The 27430-nt window shown below is 47.4% G+C and overlaps 1 protein-coding gene across 5 annotated transcripts in view; it reads left to right on the forward strand.

Annotated features, from left to right (window-relative positions):
• DLC1 (DLC1 Rho GTPase activating protein) overlaps nucleotides 1-27430 on the forward strand; it is a 517566-nt gene that overhangs the window by 483877 nt on the left and 6259 nt on the right. For all 5 annotated transcript variants that reach the window (XM_070068489.2, XM_051832520.3, XM_008274052.5 and 2 more), the window contains 9 exons: nucleotides 1483-1554; nucleotides 5869-5950; nucleotides 13096-13159; nucleotides 15483-16906; nucleotides 17800-17976; nucleotides 21750-21909; nucleotides 22034-22232; nucleotides 24711-24924; nucleotides 26581-26695. In XM_070068489.2, coding sequence (XP_069924590.2) covers nucleotides 1483-1554; nucleotides 5869-5950; nucleotides 13096-13159; nucleotides 15483-16906; nucleotides 17800-17976; nucleotides 21750-21909; nucleotides 22034-22232; nucleotides 24711-24924; nucleotides 26581-26695 — 2507 coding nt within the window. The remainder of the gene's footprint in view (nucleotides 1-1482; nucleotides 1555-5868; nucleotides 5951-13095; nucleotides 13160-15482; nucleotides 16907-17799; nucleotides 17977-21749; nucleotides 21910-22033; nucleotides 22233-24710; nucleotides 24925-26580; nucleotides 26696-27430) is intronic.

Consider the following 27430-nt stretch of genomic DNA (forward strand, 5'->3'; position numbering starts at 1 on the left):
TTTGTTTAAGATATTAAAGCTAAAAACTCCAGAGACACTGTTAAAGAACCTGACAACTGATATTTCATTCTGAACATCATTTCTTTCTAACCGAGTGGCCCTGTGAGTGACCATTTGGATACAGCTTTTTTAGAACAATTTTTGGTCATTTTAGGGGCCTTTCATTTCCTAATCACCTTTCTTGAAAGGTCACGGCACTCATAAAATACTAGGTGAAAAACGCTTTAAAACCATAAAGTTACTAGGCAGAAGGTGGGTGTTCTGATACTCACCATCTGTTTCATCTCTGGCTGGGGGGAGTGGGGAGGGATGCTTAATAAGGATTTGAATCTGGGATCCATTGAGCACTGGAGAGCTTTATAAACGGGTGAATGGTCATAACTGAGTGCTCTAATAGCCTGAGGAAGGTGGGAAGAGAAGTTGAAAGGAATATTCTTTGTGCAAACAGAGAAGCTAATTATGTGCCCAGGACCTCCTCTGTGAGTCAGTGTTAACGGGATTGTAAATATGTGCTTGAGTAAGTTTGAACACTGCCTGTCAGTTGCTCTTGGCCTTTCTGTTTATCAATACTATCTACAAGATGTTAAACCACAGGAAAGGAGAAGCTTCTGTAGGCGTTTCAGCCTGCCAAGATTGTGGGAGTCACTGACTGCGTGCCCTCTGTGTTACCCTCTCCTGCTGGATTAATTCCTGGGCACCAAAAGACACATCACACAACATCCAGGCTTTAAAAAAAAAATTATTTGAAAGATGGAGAGAAAGAACTCCCATCCGCTGGTTCTCTTGCAAATGCCTGCAACAGCCAGACTGGACCTGGGTGAAGGCAGGAACCAGGAAGCATCTCAGGTCTCCCACGTGGCATCAGGTACCCAGTTTCTTGAGCCATCACTCCTGCCTCCCAGAGTCTGCAATAGCAGGAAACTGGAGTCAGGAGATGGAGCTGGGGTATCGGACCCAGGTACTCCAATGTGGGATGCAGGCATCTTATCCAACATCTTAGCCGCTAGGCTAAAGGCCCACCCCCGAGCAGCCACCCACGGGTGTCAGAAGCTCTTTTCCTGTGCACGCTTAGGTCCCATTGTGGACTGGCAGATGCACTTGCTGGCCGGCGATTTGTTGAAGTGAAAACTAGAGCAGGTTTGGCCAGCCAAGCTTCAGATTATTTGTTCAATTCCCCTTCGATGTACTCATTATGCCCTATTTTCATAATCAATCGTAACCACAACATTTCAGAAGCAGCATGGAGTCACTTACTGCTGGGACCTCATTTTTTTTAAAGGAAAGATATATTATGTGCATTTTAAATGTCTGAAATGATGCATACAAGGTTAACTCATTTGAATGAAGTGGAGTTGCTTTATCCATATTTCCTGCAGAAGTCCTGTTTTATCGGCATAAAAAAAATCAAAGTTTGTTAAGGAGAAAGAAGCGTGGCAAGACACACTTGGCTAACAGTTCTGTCTTCCTTCTGCTCTGTTTCAGAAATTGAAGCCAAGGAAGCTTGTGATTGGCTACGGGCGACTGGTTTCCCCCAGTACGCGCAGCTTTACGAAGGTAAGCTGGGAGTGCCGGGTTTTCAGCATGACTGGAATCCTTGGTTCTTGATTGTTGCTCATATCTATGAGTTACTTTCAGGCTTCATGTAGTTATCTGAGTATCTCACTTAAAAATAAGTCCCACCCCCAAACAAAAGCTAAGATAACACACCTAGGTGCCTCCCCATTCTGTCCATCATCCTGAAACCTCCCTTCATCATTTTCTTAACCACATTTGTTAAAAAGTACATTTTTTTACAGTTGTTTTCACTTTTACGTAAAGGGTCTGATGCTGCATGCAATCTTGGCAGGGTTTAATTTCCTCGCTCCATGTTGCGTTGTGAAGATTCTTCTGTCCTGTGTGTGCCTGCCGTCGGTGTGCTTTGCTGTCCTGTAAGATATCAGCTCCCTGTGCGGTGCCATGGGTCATTGTTACTTCAGCTTTTTCTGCTGTGCTGTTTTACACGATAGTATTGTGAATGTTCTCACACCTATCTCTTGAGTAGGTGTGTGATAATCTATCTTGTGTACCTATGTAGAATTGCCTAGTGATAAAGATTTTGTATGACCAATTGCATAATGTCAGTTTCTTCGAAGTGCTTAGACTGATTTTCACTCCTACCAGGGATGTCTGAAGGTCGTTTGGGTGCACACACTCCCAGCACTTGGTATTCTCAGACTTTAATTGTTGCCTGTAAGAAGACGTTGTACTGATCATGACTTCTGCATCCTGACTTGCTTCACGTGGCCATTGGTGCTTGGTTCCCTGTGAAATGTCTCTGGCCCGTTTTTCTTATGATTGTGCTTTTCTCAATGCTTTGTAAGAGCTCATTTTTTATTGGTCTTGAATTAACAGATATCCTCCCCACAGTTTTGTAATTAGATGTTTCACTTTTCATGAGGTTATATTTTGATAAATACTACTTTTTCCCCCCTGTGGCATTTCATTTCATTTCTTTTTCCCTTAAAGAAACATTTACCTTTAAAAAAAAAATCAAGATCTGGACAGGAGTTTTACCCCTCCATGTTCTCATCAGTGCACCAGGCCCACTACACGCTATTCTAGGACGGTGAGGAGCGCAGGTCTGGCTTATTGTCCAGATTCCCTGGACGGGCAGCGTGTGCTCTCTGCGTGTTCAGATGACTACACCGTTCATTTAAAATGGAGGTTTCATTATACTCTTTAAGAAGTCGTAGACCTGGACTGGTAACTTGCAGGCCGGCTGAGTAAGTGGAGTGATTTCCTAGCCTATGATAGCTGTCCTTTCTCCCAGTAGTCCAGTCTGATTGTGTGATATTTTCCCGTGGAAATGGAGTCTGAATTATTTCTTATTATTCCTCCATGTCAGAAGACACCAGTTCTTCTCTCTTTTTGTAAAGGTATTCGGTTAATCCCATGCTTTATCATGGTGGGATTGCTTATCTTCCCTTTGGAGGGTTTTCCACCTGTGAAAGGGCTTTGGAGTAGGGAGGCAGACTTGCATTCTCTTAGATTTTCAATTCGCAGCTCTACTGGAGATAGGAAAAGATAATTACATTTGCAGTGACGCTGAAGTGGCTGTCCCTTTGTTCTGCTGTTTAGAAATTAAATTTCCTTCAATTATGTCCATTTTTGGTGTTGAGTTGCAGCCAGGTGGCACTTTCTCGTGATGCGTGTTTGCTCAGTCCCCAATTCTACAACACAAAGTGCATTTTCACAAGTGATACTGCAGGGGGATAGGGTGGTGGGGAGTCCCTTTATGTGGACAAGTCCTTTGAAGCCTCAGTGCCTGGGAGGTAGACGGACATTGTTCCAGGAATCGCTGACCGCTCATCCTGCCCCTGTGTGAGGATGAACGCCCGCACACCACACCAGCCCACACATTCCTTGTCTTCCTGTTTAGCTTTATTTTGGTACTTGGCAATTTACACTTCCTGCCTTTAAGCACAAGCTCAAAGCTGGGCTCTGAGAATTATTTCTGTACGTCAGAGGCAGTCCTTACAGAAGAGTCAAATAAGAGAAAATCACTCATTTCATCCTGTCCTTCCTCACTCACGCTCAGTCCCCTACCAGATTTTTAAAAACAAAATTAGAAGATGAATCTGGATCAGAAAAGTACCTAAAATACAACACAGGGTTTGCTAAGTTAGAAATTGCTGGAATAACACGGTTGCCTCCTCACATAACTTAACAGGCATGTGACCTTTGTAGTTGACATTTATAGGTTCGATGGGATACTCTCTGGGTACTAGAAGGTACATTCTTAGTGTGCTGTTTGGTGTAGCAGTTAAGACACCTGCATCCTGTATTGGACTGCCTGGGTTTGAGTCCCAGCTCTACTCCAGATTCCGGCTTCCTATGCATGCACACCCTGGGAGGCAGCTGGTGACGTGACCACTCCGGTACTTGGGTGAGTGGGAGACCCAGATGGAGTTCCAGCCTCCTGGCTTTGGTCTGGCCTAGCCCAGGTAGATGGGGAGTGAATCGGTGGATGGCATATTTGTCTCTCGGACTCTCTCTTTCTCTGCCTTTCAATAAATACAAGTTAATATATATTAAGTTTATATATAAATTCTTGCATTAGTATCACCTCTACTAATACAGCCATTCATTTCTTAACTGCCGGGCTACATTTTGGGAAATGCATCATAGTGTCTAAGATAGCCATGATGTCATGAGATGACGTGACCTTTTTGGGACTGTTGTTATACATGTGATCTGTCGTTGAAATCATTATGCAGTATGTGACTGTATTTAGGGTTGTGGTGTCTGTTCCAAGTGAAATAGGGTATCACAGCCTTCGGTGAGTCCCTGTCTACCTTGCTTCCCGTGGCAGGTACCTTATGCTCACTAAGAGCCTCTTACATTTCCACTATACCACTGCCACGTACCATTTCTCTGAAAGAGGCTTGGTCTGCATATAAATTAATGAAGACATAGAATCCTGCAAGCCTAAATTTCGCATATTTCGTGTTCTTCATACTTCCATGAGTCTGCCTGTATTTTCATTCAGGGAACAATGGCATTCATCAACTCTAACCTTTAGAAAAAAAGACTATAAATTAACATTCATTGTGACAACATTCATTATAATAGTTGTCAACATTGTAGAAAAAAGTATGTTAAGTATTTTCTCTGGAAAATAGATTACAGGGAATAAGAAGTTCCATGGCGTTCTGTAAAACCAGTGACCTAAGTTAGAAATGCAAAACCTTAGGAACAGTCACGCACTGCCGAGTCAGATCAGGAACTAGAACCTTGCTTACTGCTCACCTCTCCTGAATTACTGGCAGTCCTGTTGATTCCAGCAAGGCCCTTTGGAAGGCCAGAGGGATTTTTTTAGATTATGGAAATCCTGGTTTCCTGCTGTGATGACTTTTCCCCCCACCTATTCCTAACCCACAGTTGCACAAAAGAACGCTTAATCTTGACATTGTGTAGGCATTCTACTGGGAAGGCCCTTTGTTTACCCTAATAGGTGGGACTCCAAAAAGGGTGATAACTTGCTTTTACCTGCTGGCATTCTCAGAGCTGTTGTAAATTTCCACCAAGGGGCTGTGTGTGGTTCCCCTCTCTGCCCTTCTTGGAGACGTGTGTCTACAAGGGTCGTCTAGACTGTACAGAAAAGGGGATTTCTCCATGGAGCTGACTTCGTCTCTCTTTGTTCTTTTCCAGTTCTGAGGCAACTTCTTCAGTGTTCAGAAAGCATTGAACTCTTGACAAATTAAGAGATTCGGGATTTTCTTGTCTACTGCACTTTAGCCCTTTGTTTTAAGGGGAGTTGTATAAACTGAGAAGCCAGGTTGAAGTCCTAGTATTTGTTTAAAAAGACCCTATCTTGAATTCTCTTTAGCTCTTAATGTCAAGTAAATGGCTTAAATTCCACTGACTTGCCTTTGGTTTCTGGATGCTTCCTTAGCCCAATTCCCATCCCCCACCCCGCCTCTTTTTTCTCTAGTCACTTGTGAACAGACACGCACATACACACACACACACACACACACACCAAAAAGCCAGCTACATTAAAAGGGGTGATTCCTTCTAGCATTTGTTCTGGCTTAAGTTACAGTCTGTAATAAGGGTTCATTGCCTGCTGGCTTGTTCTGAACCACTCCTCGTAGACAGAAAGCAGAGTTTGCAGATCACATTAGTGCCCAGTCTCTTTTAGGACCCTGATACTGAGTTGTCTGATGTTGCTTTTTCTCCCATAGCCCTTCATAGGGAACGAGATAGCCCACACGGAGTAGGTCCTTCATACCTTGCTTGGGAAGTCCCCCCTCGCTTCACTAAACTGTGCTGGTTTCACGGGAGGTAGGCCCTCAAGAAATGCAGTTGTTTCTGTTTTTCTTGCAGATCTCCTCTTCCCCATCGACATTACCCTGGTCAAGAGAGAGCATGACTTCCTGGACAGAGATGCTACTGAGGCTCTGTGCAGGTAAATGGACATCTTTTTCTTAACAGCATAGAACTTTTTGCTGAGAGAGGTTTTGTTTGCTCTTGTTCCAATTATGTCAGGCCTCTGATGAGCAAGTGGTGCAGTAATCTGCTCTAAATCATGAGCCTTTTAATTAAACGTTAGGTAAAGTCCTTTTATTTAGTATTGGTATTCAAACAGCATCCGCACTATTTTAGGAGATCCTCAAATAGTAGGCTCTGCATTTGATACCACATGGTTGCTGAAAGAGGTGACTGCCAGATGGTTTGGAAACCTGGAATAGGATTTTGTAAAAGGTAATGTGCTTGCCCACACAGCCCCAACCAGGTCCCCTGCCAGTGGGAGCCGCTGTTTCCGTGAAGAGAAGTAGCGCATCCAGGGGGAGAAAATGGAGGTGGGACTTAGGGCAAGTTCGAGACAGGACCGTTGCTTGAATTCCAAGGAAAGCTCCTTGGAACCTCTTCAGTTTGCTGAGGTATAAAATGGTAACAATGGGATTAAATGTGGCTGTAAAAGAACTCAGCACAGTCTTTCACCTACAGGAGACAGGCAGTAAATGAGCACTGATCTGACCTGAGAATTAAGCTGTCAGAAAGCCGAGGAGCAGCTCATGGAAGTACTAAAACCTGTAGCAGGCGACGATGGGGCACTGATAGGCCTTTCTAACTCTTCATGACATTTTTATTCATTTTAAGCTATTCATCCTTTGTCGTTTTTCTCAAAACCTTAACAGCTGTAAAACTGAATTCTGGAAAAATATTATATTTGTATGTTTATTTGATTTTAAAGTTAAAATCAATTTTCTTTTAATTATGGTATTTATTTTAACATCGTTAAGGTGTCATGACATCCACTGTTGGGGTAATTCATAAAATTCATGGAAAAGTGGAATTAAAAGATTTACTTTGGATATAGAAGTGTTTAAATCCATGTATATGAAGATAATCCAGAAAGTTTATGAGTAATGTATAGTAGGAAAAAACCATGCCTGAGTTTCAAATTTTTTGCACAAAAAATAAACTCAGCTGTTCATCTCATTTTCCATGAACATCTTTAAGTACTCTTATTGTGTCTTTGGAGGCCTCTGTTCAAGTCCAACTAAATAGCTGTTTAGAAATGCCCGGGTGTGTGCACATTTTCTGAAAGGAACTTGATTCCAAGTCTTGTGCTTTATTGTGTAATATCATAGCTATGTCATCTGGACTGAAAACATGGCACCAATGCAGTTTTGAAAAGGGAAGAAGTCGGCATCTGGAATATGAACTACCCCAGACATTTTTTAAATGGTTTATTGCTTAGCTGTGGAGCAGAATTAATTTATTTCCAGTTCATCATGGTGATAATGCACTTGGATGAGGCCACTCATAAGATGCAACTGAGGAAATATTTCAGCATTGCGCCATACCGTCCACTTCACACATTTTTAAGCTATTCAGGATGTGGACCCTCTGAGCAACCACAACAGCTTAGGAATTCCTGGGTCACAAAAATACCACTGTAGCATTTCAGCCCAAAGGGTCATGACTACATTCTTTTTCCAATACTGGTTTTTTGGCTTTTTTTTTTTTTTTTTTTTTTTTGTCTTGGAGTATCTGCTTCTTTCCTGGGTAGAAGCAAGGGCATGCACTGCACTTGAGCTGTGAGTCACTCACCTTAGCGGTCAGTGCAGTCTGAGAAGCCACCTGTGCTCCCAGATCTTGACGGAGAGGGCCTGGGCCCGTGTGCGGGCTCTGCAGCGCGTTCTGAGTGGGCTTCCCGTCGCCTGGAGGAGAAGGTGCAAATAGGGCTGTCAGAATGCTGTAAAAGCTAACTCATGGGGCTCAGAGTAGTCCTGAAAGCCTTGCCGTGGACTTTCTTTTGCAAAGAGAGGATTCACAATTCGCAGTAACAGCCCCCAGCTTGATGGAAACCCAGTGGCTATGACCTGAATGTTCACATGAGTAGAGGTTTTGGTTTTCTGTTTTGTTTTAAGCTTTATTTGTTTACTTGAAAAGCAGAGCCACAGAGAGAAAGAGAGATCTTGCATCAGCTGCGCCAGACCTTCCTCCAGGTCTCCCACATGGGTGCAGGGGCCCAAGCACTTGGGCCGTCTTCCACTGCCTTCCCAGGCACGTTAGCGGGAAGCTCAATCAGAAGTGGAGCAGCCAGAACTCATGGTGCCCATATGGAATGCTGGCATTGCAGGCGGTGGCTTTACCTGCTACACACAATACCGGCCCCATGAGTAGACTTTCCATGGAGATGACTCCCCCTTTGAAATGCCCAGGCAGATGTCCAGGAGGAAATGATGGGAGCCACATGCAGTGTGTTTCTGGCCCTTCCTTTGACCGCTCTCAGTGGTCAGCAGCTTAGCTGGGACACTTGCCGTACTGACAATGTGATATTCATTTCATGTACTAGATCTGCATACTCCGATTGCCTTCTCTTCCCTTGGAATTCCACAGCCAGCAAGCGATGAAGCTCTACTGCTTTGTATTTGAAAGGCAGAGTTACTCAAATTGGCGAGTGATCCCATGTATATGTTGGCATTTTAATGAATTAAAAACATTTTTATATCTGCGGCCAGCGTTGTGGCATAGCGGACAAAGGCATCCCATACAGGAGCTGGTTTGAGTCCCAGCTGTTCCACTTCTGATCCAGCTCCCTGCTGATGCCCATGGGAAAGCAGTGGAAGATGGCCCCAGTGTGTGGGCCCCTGCACCCACATGGAGATCCGGATGGAGCTCCTGGTTCAGCCCCAGCTGTTGTGTCTATCTGGGGTGTGAACCAGTGAGTAGACAATCTCTCTGTCTAACTCTCCCTCCCCTCCTCTGCCTTTCAAATAAATGAGAAGTTTTTTGTTTTTTTTTAAATGTATATCTGTAATATTTGCAGATCTTAATAGGAGCTAATCTCTCTTAATAGGGATTGTTTGAGAAAAATGTTGATACTGTCTTAAACGCAGATCTTGGTAATGACCAAAAATTACACTTAAGGGACTTACTAGGTTTTCTGGATTTAAACTACCAACCTACATGGTCATGTTGTAGAGGATCTAAGTATTTTATGTACGATTCTTTGGAGAAACTGGCTTTTGTCCCAGTCTTGTTTGCTTTGCTGTATAATCCAAGCAGGATAAAGCAAGATGCTGACTGAGTTATGCCCAATATTATCTTGTTTTGAAGCCCAAGACTATCTTGTCTTGAAGCGTGTATGGGTTACATTATGAGAGCTGTGGTCCCGGATGCCTCTTGTGAAATGCTGTCTTTCTGTAGCTTTGGGAAAATACCCTAATACCCTGTTCCTTGGGAAATAAAACTTACTCATATGAACACACCAAACAACTATGTACATCAAATGGTAGTTGTTGAGTGAACATCAAATACACACACTCTCATCTTCCTGTATGTTCTTTGCTGTTAAACAGCCCTGGAGATGCCTAACGTATATAAAGCAAGCCACCTCGCAGTAGGTTTTAACTTTGGTGTGGTTTCTCTTCTGGTAAAAGGGAAGGTAGTAATTTTGTAAAGCAACTGCACTAATTCCAAGAAAGCAGCTGTAAGAATTGTAACAATTTTTATGTGTCAGATCCTGCTGGGGACATTGTTCCTTTTTCCTTCATATCTTTTACTTCTCCCCTCTTTTTATTTTAAATATGATGAGGCCCAGATCCATGCTTTTATGAAGGTGCGTGCAGCTGCATGCAGCAAAGCTCAAACCTTTGATAGCCCACCCTGGGGCTCCCTCCCTCTTCAGAGAAGGGTACAAGTAGCTGAGGAGATAAGACGGATACATTCCAGTGGTGCTGAGACCTGGGACAGCCCCCAGTGGGGTGGGAAAGGCCACAGCTCCTAGATACATGCTCTATGACACATGTGCATTTCAGCCACCCACATGAGGAATAATACTCAAGATTTACCCTAAGTTGCTACTGTCTCTTACTGCTAATATGCATTCTAGAAAGGACTGCAGAAGAGACAGATGCCTTTAAAAGATTCATGAAAGATTCGTATTACGGAAAAATCATGAATGAACTTCAAAACAAACTTGTCTGTAACTCCGTTTCCACAAACTCTTATATTGTGTTTCAGTGTCAGAGACACCTTGTTTTAATGGAGTGACCTTGGACAAGTTGTGTGACCTGTAAGCCTCCATTTTTCATATAAAATGAAGGTGAATTGTATCTGTGTGACCTCAGGCTAGTCTGAGGATGAACCTGAGATAGTACAGATGAATTGCTTAGCATAGCCCCAGACTCAGAGCCCGCCCCTGCTCATCTGGCTGGAATATTTTGCTTTCAATTTTTAATTGGCATATAATATTCCCTCATATTTATAGGGAACACTGTGATGTTTCAGTACATGGATGCAATGTCCAATGATCCACTTAGCATATATAGAATAGTTAGCATATGCATCGCCTCAAATGTTTATCATTTCTTGATTGGGAACATCAAAATCTTCCTCCTAGCTATTTTTAAATATGCAGTAAGTTCTTGCTAACTGTAGTCACCCTTCTGTGAACTTGATTCTCCTATGTTTGTGCCTGATGACCAGCTAACCAGCCCCACTGTCCTTGGTTCCCGAGCCTCTGCTAATCACTGTTTCTGTGAGGACAGTGTGTTTTCTAGCCAGAACTATTATTTAATGTCTGTACTCTCTGTAAGTAGATAATAAGATCCCCCTAGTAGGCACTCCTCTGCAGATCCTTCAGGACAAATGATAACCCCAGAAGCCTCAGGGAAAAGCTCTGGGCTTCAGGATTGTCCTGCTTTTATCCTGGTGCTACCAACATGGAAAGGTAATGTGGACCTTCATAAAACTAGCCCCTTGGGTCTTAAATTTGAAGTCAGTCTCTCCCCAAACCCCACACAGGCCTCCATGCCTAGTAAATTCGGTTATAAACACCACTCAACCATTAAAGCTCAAATGAAGTCAAGTAGGTATTTGATTACAGATTTGATTAATGAAACCCAGAGCTGAGGCCAACTGTAACCATTTCACGTTCTTTAAGTCGTGGACTCAGAACACCGAGGGTTAAGTCATTTACGTAATTGATACCCCATGCAGAGGAACCTCATAGCCACTCATTTTTAAAGTCTGTAGGCTTCTTCTTGGTTATTTGTTTTCTGTCCCTCCCCATCCACAAAGCGAATATTTCAGAGCGTGGTCGCTCTGCAAGTTATCTTTGTTTATTCTATAAACAGGCTACCATATAATCTGTGAAATCAAAGGCCAGCTTATCAGGCAGGCGAAAATACTTTCTATCCTGGTGCATCAGAGTTGTCAGACAAGTTGCAAGAACAGGATCAGGAAGATAAAGCGGGGAAGAGGTCCCCTGGTCAGTCTGAATTCCTGTGAATTGAATGCGCTTATCCTACGGGAGGGAGGGGGACAATTGCAATATTGGAAAAATCTGGAGAGCGGGTGGGGGCGCCCTGATAGGAGACGGCAGACAGACACATGTGAGGAGGGCGGTGTGAGGATCATCTGGAAGATGTTAGCCTGCAGGGCTGTCATTCACACTTTCACAGCACATTTAACCCTGCATATTTCAAGAGGTTTTTTTTTTTCCCCAAGCTATTCCATTATTTCCCCATGAGATTTTTTTTTTAAAGTATTTCAATTTCAATGAAACCAGATTATTTCCCTGATTTTAAATTGCCCTTGCTGTTTGGCAAGAGTAAAAAAGTATGCAAAGTTAAAATACAACTTCTTGTGCCAAAGAACAGTCCAATCTAAGTGCTTATTTTTTTTTATTTTTTTTTTTTTATTTTTTTGACAGGCAGAGTGGACAGTGAGAGAGAGAGAGAGAGAGAAAGGTCTTCCTTTGCCGTTGGTTCACCCTCCAATGGCCGCCGCGGCCGGCGCGCTGCGGCCGGCGCACCGCGCTGATCCGATGGCAGGAGCCAGGAGCCAGGTGCTTTTCCTGGTCTCCCATGGGGTGCAGGGCCCAAGCACCTGGGCCATCCTCCACTGCACTCCCTGGCCACAGCAGAGGGCTGGCCTGGAAGAGGGGCAACCGGGACAGAATCCGGCGCCCCGACCGGGACTAGAACCCGGTGTGCCGGCGCCGCTAGGCGGAGGATTAGCCTAGTGAGCCGCGGCGCCGGCTTAAGTGCTTATTTTTAAACGCAGTGAGATTTTGATCCCGGGAGTTACGGCGTACAGTTTTTAGAGTCATTGGTGCTGTGGCGCTGACGATACCGACCATGATCCAGGCCTGTACAGGAAGTTACACGAGGAATTGGGCGTGAAGGAGGGCTCAAGTTTCCTTTCTGTACAAGAACGCACTACAATTTTAGACAGACTGTCCGAGATTACTACTCCTCAGAGCTGGCTAAAGCTTGTTTTATTGTTGTATTTGAACTTTAGATTTCAGATAGAATGCACTTTACCTGGCCAGTCCCGCTTTACTGTGAAAGGGGACACGCGTTTTGTTTCTCTCCGCTGCAGGAGCTGCCTAACGGCTCGGTATGGAGGTTATGGGAACAATGCGTTTCCTCGCAGGCATTGCGGCTTGTTCCATGAAGAAGGAAGGGCACGCAGCAGTGTGGTGTGCCATTTCCATGCAACAGTAGAAATCAGATTGAAATGAAAAACTTCAGAAATACAAAGCTGTTTTTAAGTGGAACTCACTTTTTTTTTTTTTTTTTTTTTTTTTGCAGGCAGAGTAGACAGAGAGAGAGAGACAGAGAGAAAGGTCTTCCTTCCGTTGGTTCACCCCTGAAAGGGTCGCTACAGCTGGCGCGCTGCGCCGATCTGAAGCCATGAGCCAGGTGCTTCTCCTGGTCTCCCATGCGGGTGCAGGGCCCAAGCACTTGGGCCATCCTCCACTGCCCTCCCCGGCTACAGCAGAGAGCTGGACTGGAAGAGGAGCAACCGGGACAGAATCCGGTGCCCCAACCGGGACTAGAACTCGGGGTGCTGGCTCCGCAGGTGGAGAATTAGCCAAGTGAGCCGCAGCACCGGCCGGAACTCACTTTTAAAAGAAATGTTTAGTGCTCTTCTATTTTATTAGATTTATTATACATATCATTATTTATATTTTATTATAGATATTAGTGGATTCAGAGAGACTCATTAAAGATCAATTGTTCGGAAAAAAAGTATTATCCGCCCCTCAGTGGTTTCCTTTCTTGGCTAATGTTATGTCTTTGCTCACAGGCGTCTAAATACTCTAAACAAATGTGCAGTGATGAAGCTAGAAATCAGCCCTCACCGGAAGAGAGTGAGTATTTGAATTATTTAATAGGATGGGAGGAAAATGAATGGGCAAATCAAAAACTGGATTCTGTGTTTTGTGTTTTGTTGTTTAAGATTTATTTTATATATTTGAAAGTCAGTTACAGAGAGAGATCTTCCATCTGCTAGTTCACTCCCCAAATGGCCACAAGGGTTGGGGCTGGGCCAGGCTGAAGCCAAGAGCTTCTTCAGGGTCTCCCACATGGGTGGCAGGGCCCAAGCACTTGGGCCATCCTCCACTGCATTCCCCAGGCGCATTAGCAGGGAGCTGGTTAGGAAGTGGAGCAGTCAGGACATGAACCAGTGCCCATATGGGATACCGGCACAGCAGGTGGTCGCTTAACCCACTACACCACCAAACCAACCCAGATTCTGTGTTTTGTACTAGATTTTGTTTCACAAACTCTCATTCCAAAAGCATCTCATGTTTAAAGTTAAAATCAAGTTTACCAAAGACCAACCTCAAGTGGTCAAAACCCATCATAGTGGCTAGCTGATTGATTGCTTTTTTTTTTTTTTAACATATATTTATTTACTTTGAAAGAGTACACAGAGAGAAGGAGAGGCAGAGAGAGAGAGAGAAAGAGAGGTCTTCCATCTGCTGGTTCACTCCCCCAATTGGCCACAACAGCCTGAGCTGCGCCGATCTGAAGCCAGAAACCAGGAGTTTCTTCTGAGTCTCCCACAAGGGTGCAGGGGCTCAAGGGCTTGGACCGTCTTCTACTCCTTTCCCAGGCCATAGCAGAGAGCTGGATCGGAAGTGGAGCAGCCGGGTCTCAAACCAGCACCCATATGGGATGCCGGCACTGCAGGTGGCAGCTTTACCCACTACGCAGCGGCGCCAACCCCTGTCTTCTTCTCTTTTTTTTTTTTTTTTTCTGACTTGAAGAAATCATCTCTTGTTTTGCTTCTTTAATTCAGTGCCTACAGCATATCAGAGGGTGCAGCTTGAGGAATCCTAATAGATCTTTCTAGAGAAGATAAAATCCTAAAGATCTTTGGGATCTCTTCTGTCTTGCAATAGAGAGCAGTAACTACATGTCAAAGCTGTAGAGACGACATGGAAGGCAGCTTGTGGGCTACTGAAGAAGAGTTAGAGATTCGGAGGCAGGAAAGGGACTGGGAGGAGGAGAGGCAGGCGGGAAGCCCTGCACATTGAAGTCAGGCAGTGGCACGGAACTGAACTGGGCGGTTTTTTCTTCTACCTGAGAGCTGTGTAAGGCCCTTTTATGCACTCTCAGTTGAAGAGGTGGGTGTAGTCATGGGAGTATATGTCACAAATTAGAGTAAACAGGAATACGTTTGGTCAAAGAACCCATTTCTGACTGCCCAGAGTACAGATTTTAATTATCCCAGAGACCTTGACCTGCAAAAAAGTTGCCTTCTTGGGGAGTTAAACCTTTTAAACAAATGAGCTGGAACCTCAGCACCCACTGAGCTGTGTAGAGAGGAGTCCAGCAGTCAGCGTGGAATGCTCTCTACTCGCTGTCCTGTGAAACGTGGGTCATATGATATTTTCCACACCAGTGGGAAAGAGATGCGGCATACTGAGTTGTGCCTTTTGATATCCCGCCTAAAGGGCCCAGATGCAGTAGTCTGTGACAGCATTTCCCTGGGTCCTGCACATAAATCAGGCATAAGCCACAAAGATGTCATTACTCAGTGTTTACGAATGCTCCGTGCTGTGCTGTCAGGACCGGGTATTTGGGAAGCCTTGTGAAATTGCCTGCAGCACGTCTCGGGTTGAAAGTTCACAGGACACTTAGGGCATGCGATCCAGACCCTGTGTCTGATGGGGGAGGGGGAGGAACAGGTAGGAGGAGACCACGTTTAGAACTGGAGAGCGCTGATGGCTCCCCTCAAGGTTAGTAGGCGATCTTGTACATTTTTAGGGTGGCAGAAGTTTAGCCCTCTTCTTAGAGTTTGAAAATTACCTCTTTAATTGCAAAAGGGAATATAAACACATACTATCAACAGGCAGCAGAACTGGAGGCTGTCCAGAGGGAGTCTACCCGTTGCTGACTCCAGTTCAAAATATTTTGCATGCCTGAAATTTTCACCGATCTCCATTAAAGACTGGCCTATAGATCAGAGTTTCTGTAAAATAACTCTCATTTAACTTGCAACACTCCATCCAGGCTTTCTCCTGTTAAATACTTGAAATGCACCTTTATTATTTTAAAAAAATGAGATGAAGATAGGGAGGGGCTAATGGACAGTCTTCCGGCTACCTGGCCCCTAGCAGGTGCCCCGCTGCCCACTCTCTGCAGGTCCCAGAGTGAATGGCTCCTTTCTTTCTGTCTTTGCAGAGTGAGGATTCTGACGAAGATGAGCCTTGTGCAATAAGTGGCAAGTGGACCTTCCAGAGGGACAGCAAGAGGTGGTCCCGGCTTGAAGAGTTTGATGTCTTTTCTCCAAAGCAGGACCCCATCCCCGGCTCCCCAGACGACTCGCAGCTGCAGATTGCGGCGAGCCACGAGAGCGTGCTGACCGCCCTCAGCGAGCGCCACGAGGTGTCTTCCGTCCGCAGCCTCAGCAGCACCAGCAGCCTCCCCACCCCTGGGCCCCACAGCGCCGACGCCGCCACGCCCCGGACCAACTCCGCCATCAGCATCTGCTCCTCGGGCAACTTCAATGGCAACGACGACTCTTTCTGCAGCCTGCCCTCGCCCAAGGAGCTGTCCAGCTTCAGCTTCAGCCTGAAGGGCCACGAGAAGAACGCCAAGTCCAAGACGCGGAGTCTGCTGAAACGCATGGAGAGCTTGAAGCTCAAGGGCTCGCACCACGGCAAGCACAAAGCGCCGTCCAAGCTGGGGCTCATCATCAGCGGGCCCATCCTGCAGGAGGGCGTGGACGAGGAGAAGCTGAAGCAGCTCAACTGCGTGGAGATCTCCGCCCTCAACGGCAACCACATCAGCGTCCCCATGGTACGGAAGAGGAGCGTGTCCAGCTCTACGCAGACCAGCAGCAGCAGCAGCCAGTCGGAGACCAGCAGCGCCGTGAGCACGCCCAGCCCCGTCACCAGGACCCGCAGCCTCAGTGCCTGCAACAAGCGGGTGGGCATGTATTTAGAGGGCTTTGACCCTTTCAATCAGTCCACATTCAACAACGTCATGGAGCAGAACTTCAAGAACCGCGAGAGCTACCCCGAGGACACGGTGTTCTATATCCCCGAGGACCACAAGCCCGGCACCTTCCCCAAGGCCCTTTCCAATGGCAGTTTCTCCCCGGCCGGGAGTAACAGCTCTGTGAACTGGAGGACCGGAAGCTTCCACGGCCCTGGCCATATCAGCCTGAGGAGGGAAAACAGCAGTGACAACCCCAAGGACCTGAAGAGGCGCAACTCCTCCAGCTCTGTGAGTAGCCGCCTCAGTATCTACGACAACGTGCCCGGCTCCATCCTGTATTCCAGCTCCGGGGACCTGGCCGACCTGGAGAACGAGGACCTCTTCCCCGAGCTGGACGACATCCTCTACCACGTGAAAGGCATGCAGCGGATCGTCAACCAGTGGTCCGAGAAGTTTTCAGACGAGGGTGACTCCGATTCCGCCCTGGACTCGGTCTCTCCCTGCCCGTCCTCTCCAAAGCAGATACACCTGGACGTGGACCATGACCGAACCACGCCCAGTGACCTGGACAGCACCGGCAACTCCCTGAATGAGCCTGAAGAGCCTTCTGATGTCCCGGAAAGAAGGGATTCTGGGGTTGGGGCTTCCCTGACCAGGTGCAGTAGGTAGGGGCTTTTTCTCCTCCCTCCAGCCCGGGGATGGGGGTCAGAAGGGGCTGCTGTGGTTTGCTCGGTAGGAGCACATGCGCTTAAATAAGTGTGGCGTCCATAGCTGTAGAAACTCTGCAGGGAAGTGTTGGGCCAGGAAGTCCCCATAAGGAACAGGTGCAGAGTGTCCGTGGGGGAAGACGAAAAAGTGCTACAGCTGAAGGGTGGTGGTCGCACAGCGGTGTGTGTGGATGGACAGCACCCCGAACTGTTAGAGTGGTGCATTGCATCTTCTGCACTGTTGGCTCCATAGCCATGCAGGTTCTGCATGTAGAGAGCCATCCAGCCACGGGTCAGGAATATATTTGGTGAAAACACAGAGTTGTGTCTGTATTACATGGGTACGCTTTTTCCTCCTGTCATTCCCTAAGCATGCAGGGTTATGACTAATCATATAGCATCTGCATGATATTAGATATTGTAAGGAATCTAGAGATGATTTAAAGCAAGGGAACCTTTTCTCTGCCAGTAGTCATTTGGGTTTTTACAACATCATTCGTGAGCTGTACAAAACTTACCAACTTAAAAATTAGGCTGCTGTAGATGGGTTGAGTTTCCAGTCCCGTCTCTGCCTTGGCAAGGCCAGACCAGAGGATTTTGAGAGCCTTCCACAGCCAATGGGCTGAACCCCACGCTTGAGCTCAGGAAGGCATGCAGGAGAAGGGTGGAGGTCAGGCAAATGCAGTGCCATTCTTTATAGTTGACTTGAGCCTCCGAGGATCCTTGCCTCCTCGCCAGTTCCATACCGAGAAACAACCGTGTTTTACCACAGGGGAGAAGAGACTGGCATGGAAACTGATGTTGCTGATGTCACGTGGACGTACTGAAAAGGTTTTGCTCTGCCCTCCCAGGCACAGGCTAAGGTGGCACAGCTTCCAGAGCTCCCATCGGCCGAGCCTGAACTCCATGGCACTGCAGATCAACTGCCAGTCCGTGGCCCAGATGAACCTGCTGCAGAAGTACTCGCTCCTAAAGTTAACGGCCCTGCTGGAGAAATACACACCTTCTAACAAGCATGGCTTCAGCTGGTAAGTGTTGAAACTGCTCAGAGAGCTGTGATTGAAAATGCTGTCAGCTCCTTGAGGCTGTCCCAACACCAAGCGTGTTCCATCCTGTGTGAATATCTGTGTCGTCCTTGGACAGTCAGTCTCCACATCCTTGAGGACACAGTTAATACTGCTTAAGGGCCAGGCGTTTTGTCTGGTGGAGAAGAGGCTGGTTAGGGAACGTGGGTTCAGTGCCTGGAACTGGCTCCTGACTCCAGCTGCCTGCTAATGCAGACCCTGGGAAGCAGTGATTGACAGCTCAAGTAGTTGGGTTGCTGCCACCCACGTGGGAGACCTGGATTGAGCTCCCAGCTCCAGCCTGGCCTGTTCTCTCATTGTGGTCATTTGGGGAGTGAACCAGTAGCTGAGCACTCTCTCTAGTAACAGATTTTTTAAAAAATACTGCTTTAGCCACTGTGGTTTAGAGAATTATCAGCAGTTGTTTGAGTTTTCAGGTCTCATGTGGGTGAGATGCATTACTTTTTTTGGAAAGGTAGAGTGGTGGAAAGGGGAAGATCTTCCACTCCCTGGTTCGCTCCCTAAATGGCTGCAATGGGTAAGGCCCGAGCCAGGAGCTTCTTCCTGGCCTCCCCGGTGGGTGTAGGTACCCAAGGACTTGAGTCATCTGCTGCTTTCCTAGGCACATTAGCCAGGAGCGGGATTGGAAATGGAGCAGCCGGGACTTGAAATGGCACCTACGAGGGATGCCGGCATTACAGGCAGCGGCCCAACCCCTTTGGCCACAACGCCGGCCCCAAGATGTATTACTTTTGCATCACATAGTGCAAGCTTCCTTCCCAGAAGTAGAGGTAACCCACTACAGATAAATATGAGAGTACTTCAGCAAGTTTATGGAAAATGGGCTTAAAACATTATTTGTTGGGCCAGCGCTATGGCTCACTTGGTTAATCCTCCACCTGCAGTGCTGGCACCCCATATGGGCACCGGGTTCTAGTCCCCGTTGCTCCTCTTCCAGTCCAGCTCTCTGCTGTGGCTCGGGAAGGCAGTGGAGGATGGCCCAAGTGCTTGGGCCCTGTACCCGCATGGGAGACCAGGAGGAAGCACCTGGCTCCTGCCTTCAGATCAGCGCAGTGCCAGCTGTAGCGCCCATCTGGGGAGTGAACCAATGGAATGAAGACCTTTCTCTCTGTCTCACTGTTTATAACTCTACCTGTCAAATTAAAAAAAAAAAAAAAAGACAAAGAACGATGGAATGTATTGGGTAGATTGTTAGTGCTTCTCAAAAATGCAGCCTTAAATGTGTGTAACGTGAGATGCAAACTGTTAGGCTAGGGAAGTCGTGGACATGACCTCATCTGTGTCTGTCTTAGTTCTTCCACGGTCAGTGCAGAGCCACATCTCAGTGTGTGTTGTAGTGGCAGCTGAGTGTCCTTAAGTCTTTTCACTAACCTCGGTATGATTGTCCCGTTACACAATGGCTGTTTTGTTTACAAACGGAGAAGCAGCCGCCCATCGCATGGTAGGCTCTGTAACACACCAGAGGTGCCGGAGACAGTAGCCAGGCAGGGTCCCCGTTCCCTCTCTGGCTCCTCCCCTCCTCCGTATGCAGAGCGACTTTGACTTCAGCATCAAGGCACCTCCTGTTCAAAGGCTGTTATTATGTGAGCCTTGCTAAATACAGGAGTTGTTTGTTCTGAATGACAGAAATAAGTATTGACCGGTTTATCCCCCACATGCTTCGGATTCTCCGTGGGGATCGTAATGTGTTCTCTGCGCATTCCGCCGCTGGGCCTTGCTCCGCTGACAAAGCGAGCATTGTGCACACGTACAGCCGCAATACCGTGCACTTGACTGTATGGAAATATGAATTTGGCGCTGCCCTGGAACCAGGGCTATAAACAGTAACGTGTGGACGTCGGAGGCACTGGTGAGCCACAGCACTCCGGCTTTGCAGGGCTCCTCCCTGCTCAGAGTCCCTGCTGGCTATTTAAAACTGCATATTTTGCATTCCCCTTGCCGAGCTGCACCCCCCCTGCCCACCAAACCCTCAAGAATCTCCTAGTCCATCGGTCTTCTGGAGTTCTGGCCAGTTTTGCCAGTGAGTCAAAACCCAACGTAAAAGCCTTGCACTGTGGGATCCGTGGAGCAGGGAAGAAATTCCGTCCAGAGTCCTCTTCCTGTGTAGCCTTGCCCTTTCTCATCCCATTTGGAGAGGTCACTTGTAGAGATGAAATGTCTGCTTGCTGGTCTAAATGCATGACATGGGTTTCCTGCTGTGTGGTGCTCTGCTGGGGGTGGGCCTGATTTCAGGACCCCAGGGAGCCTGGGGCAGGCTCACAAAACCCCCATTGTTCCTTTTCTGTCTTCCTTTAGAAGCCTAAAGATGTTATATTCTCCAGGGTCATCGGCAGGCGAATTTATTTTGACTTGGGGTCATTGACTGTTGAGCTCTGGAGTTGGTTCTCATTATGTTAGCCCAGCCTGGTGTATTTGTGTATTTGCTGTTTTCTCATCATCCAGCCCTGCCTGAACCTTTGCACCCTAAAGCCATGGGTCTCATCAAGAACCCAGAGTGGTTCCTTTCCCAGGACAAAAAGAAACTTGCTTTTCAGACTCGATTAGTAGCACCTAATTGAGGTGTTTCATCTTGTTTTCTGCTTCTGTTGCTTCCTCTACCACTGGTTTTTTGTTTTTGTTTTTGTTTTTGGTTTGTTTGTTTGTTTGTTTGTTTTAAGATTAATGTATTTATTTGAAAGGCAGACAGAGAGAAAGGAGGAAAGGAGTAGAGAGGGACAGAGAGCTCTTCTATCCACTGGTTCACTCCCCAAATGACCAAGCTGAAGCCAGGAGCCAGGTGCTTCTTCTGGGCCTCCCACATGGGTGCAGGGGCCCACGCCAAGCCATCTTCCACTGCCTTCCCAGGTACATTGGCAAGGAGCTGGATCAGAAGTGGAGCAGCTGGGACTTGCCGGCACCGCAGGCAGAGGCTTAACCTTCTACACCACGGCGCCAGCCCCCTCCTCCACTGTTTTATAAGGGAGTTCACCAGCTCCCTTAAGACTATAGGCCTGGAGTCAGCATTGTGGCACAGCAGGGTACGCTTCTGTCTGCATCACAGGCATACCGTATAAGTCCCAGCTGCTTCACTTCCGATCCAGTTCCCCACTGGTGCGCCTAGGAAAGCAGTAGATAGTGGCCCAAGAACTTGGGTCCCTCCCACCTATGTGGGAGACCCAGGTAAAGCTCCTGGCTCCTGGCCCAGCCCCAGCTTTTGGGGCCACTTGGGGAATGAACCAGCAGACGGAAGATCTTTCTCTGCAGTTGCCTTTCAAATAAAGATAATTTAAAAAAAAATAAGAATATAGTTAATGTGAATCCTATCCCACTGTAGTAATAAATAGTAACTACTCAGTCTCGGATACCTAAACCAAAAAAAAAAAAAAAAAAAAAGACCATAGACCCCTAATTCTCGAGGGTACTGCAAGGACAGCCTCACCGAGGCAATGGGCAATGTGGGTGGGCCCCTTGGTCCCAGTTCTGTCCAGTAGAACAGCCTGTGATGGAGGGAGGGGATGGTCTGCATTGCCCAGTCCACTGTGGCCACTGGTGGCTAGTGAGCACTTGGACGTGGCTGGTACAACCCAAGGAGCCGAAACGGTCATTTGATTTTGTCCAGCTTCACGTAGCCCTGGGATTAGCATGGTCTTGGAGCCCTCAGAGTTTACCTGCTGAGGAGGACAAGTACTAACAGGCGAGTGAACCCGTCTCCTGTGGCCCCCGTGTTCTTTAAACAGGGCTGTGCCCAAGTTCATGAAAAGGATCAAGGTTCCAGACTACAAGGACCGGAGTGTGTTCGGGGTCCCTCTGACGGTGAACGTGCAGCGTACAGGACAACCCCTGCCTCAGAGCATCCAGCAGGCCATGCGCTACCTCCGAAACCATTGTCTGGACCAGGTGAGCCTGCAGGGGTGCTGCTTAGCGACGGGGGCACAGACACCTGCTCCTCCCAGTCTTGTGGTGAACACGCTGTTTGCATCCCAGCACTTAATGCCTCGTTTTGTTCTGTTCCTTCCGACAGGTGGGGCTCTTCAGGAAATCTGGTGTCAAGTCCCGCATTCAGGCGCTGCGCCAGATGAATGAGAGCGCCATAGACTGCGTCAGCTACGAAGGGCAGTCCGCCTACGATGTGGCAGACATGTTGAAGCAGTATTTTCGAGATCTTCCTGAGCCACTGATGACAAACAAACTCTCAGAAACCTTTCTACAGATCTACCAGTGTAAGTGTTCTTTTAAACAAAATAATAAGAGAGAGATCTTCCAACCACTGCTTCCCTCCTCAAAGGCCTGCCATAGCCCCGGCTACAGGGCTGGGCAGAAACCAGGGACCAGGAACTCAATCGGGGTCTCCCACGTGGGTGGCGGGGACCCAGCCGCTTGAGTGCTCAGCTGTTCTTTCCTTGGACACACATGAGCAGGAAGCTGAACTTGGGAGCAGAGCCAGGACTCGAACCCAGGCACTCCCATATGGAATGCGGGCATCCCAGGCAGCAGCTTAACCATGGCGCCGAATGCCTGCTCCTAGAAGTATTTGATGTTAAGACTGTTGGCACTGGGGTGAAGCAGGACCAATCGAAGCTCTGGGCTTCCTTTAAAGTCATCCTTCTGACAACAGGGCCTTGTGGTGACCTCTGGGAAGCACATGCTGTCGAGTCTTTCCCTGCCCCGTTGTTTGTGGAACAAATTTCTGTATACTTACTGCCAGATGCAAAAATAAATATCCCTCTTCGCTATCAGTTCCTGATTCCTGAAGGAGTTGTACGTTTTGCAGTTTGTCCTTTTGTTCATTTCTACAGCAGTGGTACCTGAGAGGCTGAGATAGAGAGCAGGTACCGAGATCCCTGTCTCTGGCCACCTTGTCTGGAAATCTCAGTGGCTTCACGTCCCCGCAGCAGGGCTGTTGTATTTAAAATTTCACAGGTGTCTGTGTGTTTTATCCTGCCGTAAAATGCATAAATAATCTCTTTCTGTTATTCATCCCAGTCTCTGCCAGAAATACTTGGGAAAACAATACCCATGCCCTTCTCACTTTTAAGTAAAGCTTAAAGCAAACAGTTGTCTAAATTAATGATCAAGATCAGGCTCATAGCTTTCCCAGCCGCGTGTTTTCCTTGGCGCGATGTGGTATGGCAGCAGTGTAACTTAAAAGCAGCTTCTCGCTTCTCTTAGTGCTCAGCCTGTCTGTAGAACTGGCGCAAGGGCCCTTGTTTTATGAGAAATGGAACTGGTCTGGATTATTTCATTATTGGTTTCATCCTTTCATATTTTGTGAAAACACAGGTCACATTTTCCCCACCAAGGTATTTGTTATGTGTTGTAACCATGGAGCTGTTTAATCAGTCGGTCCTATGGAGCTACACTGAAGTGACTTGCTTTTTCCACCGCATGCTTTTTTCAAAGGTTTGCCCAGTGAAGGAGACTGGAAGGTTAGGTTCAGCGTTTTCTCCATGTAAATTATTTTGTGAGATTATTTGCATTTCTCTATACGTGCATATTTATGTGCATTTTAATAATAATCACCTCTGGTAGACAGTCTTAGACTTCAGTTATTATTTAAATGGACTGAATATTTTAGCAACTTACTTTGCCCATTTCAAGAATGAACAGATTGATTAAAATTATGAAATGTCCCCAAAGATACTGAACAGTTTTGTTCCATAGGCTCAGAGGTCTCAGTTCTGATCCTCTTGTACATATATGAATTTTTCATTGAAACATTGTACAAATATAAATTTTTCATTAAGTATATAATGATTTCAATAACTAGGATTTGTAAATTAAGGGATTTTTAAAGAGTGTTTAGGTATGGGGGTTTGGCCTGCCTTACATCAGAGTTACTTGGGTTTGATACCCAGCTCTGACTCCAGACTCTAGCTTCCTGGTAATGGAGACCCCTGGGAGGCAGCAGTGATGGTTTTAAGTGATTGGGTTCCTGCCACTCACGTGGGAGACCTAGATGGAGTTCCTGGCTTTGGCATTTACAGAACGCAGACGCTAATAGCAATGTTCTCTTTCTCCCAGTGTTTCTTTTCTCTGTCTCTCTGCCTCTAAAATAAATTTTCTTTTAAAAATTTTTTTCAAAGTTCTTAGAAGTCTTTTCTATAAACTGAAAGAGCAGACATCCTGCAGAGGTGAACTCTGAGATAGGTTTAAAGTTGTTCACTCCTGGAGTGGCACAGAAGGTTAAGCCACTGCCTGTAACACCAACATCCCATAAGGGATCTGGTTTGAGCCCCAGCTGCTCCACTTCCATTCCAGCTTCCTGCTAATGTGCCTGGGAAGCAGCAGATGATGGCTCAAGTGCTTGGGCCCCTGCACCGGTGTGGGAGACGTGGCTGGAGTTCAGGCTTCTGACTTTGGCCTGGCCTTGTGTGAGTTATTGCAGCTGTTTGGGGGGTAAACCAGTGAATGAAAGATCGTGTGTGTGTGTGTGTGTGTGTGTGTCTCCCTTCCTCTCTGCAACTCTGCCTTATAATAAGTAAATACATTTTAAAAAATTTTCAAATTGTTCAGTCCTCCCCAAGGCAGGACGGCCTGTGGGTGGGGAGCTGGTGGCAGTCCACAGCCCTTCCCTTGATGACCTCTAGTGGGCGCTCTGCACACTCATTCATTGGGGCGGAGGCGGTTGATGTCATCTTTGCTTTGGGACCACGTGTGGGGAAGCACCGCACTGATGGGGCGATGCCGGTGTCGCGCAGATGTGCCCAAGGAGCAGCGCCTCCAGGCCATCAAGGCCGCCATCATGCTGCTGCCGGACGAGAACCGGGAGGTCCTGCAGACCCTTCTGTATTTCCTGAGCGATGTCACAGCAGCCGTGAAAGAAAACCAGATGACGCCCACCAACCTGGCAGTGTGCTTAGCGCCCTCCCTCTTCCACCTCAACACCCTGAAGAGAGAGAACTCGTCTCCAAGGTAGGGCAGGGCGGGAGGGTGGGCCTAGGTGGTCCTCAGACTGAGCAGCCCACCGTTCCTCCTGGGGCTGTCACTATGGCTTTGCCGGGTTCCTACCCGAAATAGGCCACCTCCCTGGCTTCTGCCAACTTCACTTCAGCCCCAAGGGCATCACTGTCTAAGACAACCTGGTTCCCTCGAAGATCGAGAGGGAGCACTCTGGGGTGGCCATTGCCACAGCAGGTATCACTGGGGCAAGACCAGTGATGTCATCATGATGATGTCATCGTCATAGTGTCATCATGCCTCTGCTAGCAAAGGAAACTGAACAGGGGCACTAAGGCCTGTGCGTGGTCAGCGCTCACTGCCGTTCAGTATCTCAGTTAACCCTTCACAGGAAGTGAAGGTTCTGGGAGTCTGTTTCCCATTGGAGGAGAATGAGGCTTAAGCAGTCGCTTTGGGGGGGGGGGGGGCAAAGTTAGACAGTGAGAGAGAGAGACAGAAAGGTCTTCCTTCTGTTGGTTCACTCCCCTAATGGCCGCTCCAGCCGGCGCTGCACCGATCTGAAGCCAGGAACCAGGTGCTTCTCCTGGTCTCCCATGCGGGTGCAGGGCCCAAGCACTTGGGCCATCCTCCACTGCACTCCCTGGCCACAGCAGAGAGCTGGCCTGGAAGAGGGGCAACCGGGACAGAATCCGGTGCCCCAACCGGGACTAGAACCCGGTGTGCTGGCGCTGCAGGCAGAGGATTAGCCAAGTGAGCCGTGGCGCCGGCCAAGCAGTTGCTTTAAGTAGATACCGTGCCCATGTCTGAGGGGGAACAGAGGCAGAGTTGGTGTGAACTCTCTCTAGTCAGTGTGAGCTTCTTACGTACAGAGAGAGTTCACACCTTCTGACGGGCTGAGTGAGAAACTACCCACCGTGTGACCTGCTCCTTTTCCTCAGCCCTAAGGGAACTTCACAAAGTTTGTGGGGAAATGGAATTAAAATATAAGTGTATTTTGGCGCAAACCATGTTTGCAGTTCATGCAGTTTGTCATTTTAAAAAGTGCATGGGAAATACATATTATGGAAAAATTACGCGTGGATTTCAAAAAAGTTTAAACTTATCTATCGGTAGCTTTTCCACAAACTTTTTGAAGTCACCGCCTGTCGCCCAGCTAGAGATGGGGGCCTGGTTGTGCTGGTTGAAGTTAGCCCTGCTTCTGAAAGGCTGTGATGCTCAGATGGTAGCCTACTGGGGCCTCCTCAGCCTTTAATGGGATAGAGAACTGGAGGTGAGCAGATGCCAGAGTTCAGATAAGCTTAAAACAAAACCTCTGGGAAACAATAGATTTACCCCTCGCTTGTAGGAGGGGCCCCTGTTTACCTAACAGGTACCATTAGCAGCTCCCAGCTTCCCCTGGCTCCCACTGCGCACACAGGGCCCTGTTTAAAATAGGAACCTAGTTAGCAAGCCGGCTTTAAGTAGCCTGGATCTCATTAAAAGCAGGTCTCTTTAATGTTTTCTTTATGTGTTGTTGATAAAACTCTGAGAACTCTGGCAACCGCAGTCAAAAGCTCTCTTGAACCACTTAACAACAGATAGGCCCCAGCGAAACAGTTCGCTTGATCCGTACCTGGGTTGAAAGTGTTTGAAACACTTGAATCATTCCCTTCTCTGACTCCTTCTACCTAGGGTAATGCAGCGTAAACAGAGTGTGGGCAAACCGGATCAGAAGGATTTGAATGAGAACTTAGCTGCCACTCAAGGTCTGGCCCACATGATTGCCGAGTGCAAGAAGCTCTTCCAGGTAAGGTGCTGGGAAGGAGGTGGAGGTGGAGGTGGAGGTGGTGGAGGTGGAGGTGGAGGTGGTGGAGGTGGAGGTGTGCAGGGACTGAATTGGGCTTGAGGCTGGTTCACACCTGACAGGAAGAGCCTCTCCCAGCTGGAGATGGCATACACTAGTGTCCTGAGGATGTCTCACTTGGACATATGGATAAACTCAGAGTTCATGTCTAATGAAATTGCCTGCTTCATATCCCTGTACTTAAAATGCCAGCGCAATACATTGTCTGGAACGAAAAATCTGTGAAGGAGAAAGTGGCCTGGATCGATACTCTCATTTTTCAAAAATGAACGCCTTACCCAAGAATAAGTGGGGTTTTTTGTTTGTTTGTTTTTGGTTTATTTAATTTGAAAGGCAGCATGAAAGAGAGAGCGGGAGAGACAGAGAGAGAGAGAGAGTGAGGTCTTCCATCTGCTGGTTCATTCCCCAGATGGCCGCAATGGCTGATGGTGGTCCAGGAGCTGGGAGCCTGGAACTCCATCTGGGTTCCCACATGGGTGGTAGGGGCCCATGTACTTGAGCCTTCTTCTGCTGCTTTCCCAGGTGCATTAGCAGGGAGTTGGATTGGAGGCAGAGCAACAGGGACTTGAACTGGCACTCTGATTTGAAATGCTGGCACCTCAAGCAGTGGCTTGACCCTCTGTGCCACAACGCTGGCCCTGAAAATGAGTTTTTAAAGTCACCTTCATGAAGGTGGTC

Source organism: Oryctolagus cuniculus, chromosome 2 (assembly GCF_051225735.1).
Source record: "Oryctolagus cuniculus isolate XC-2025 breed Fujian yellow rabbit chromosome 2, ASM5122573v1, whole genome shotgun sequence".
In the NCBI taxonomy this organism is placed as follows: Eukaryota; Metazoa; Chordata; class Mammalia; order Lagomorpha; family Leporidae; genus Oryctolagus; species Oryctolagus cuniculus.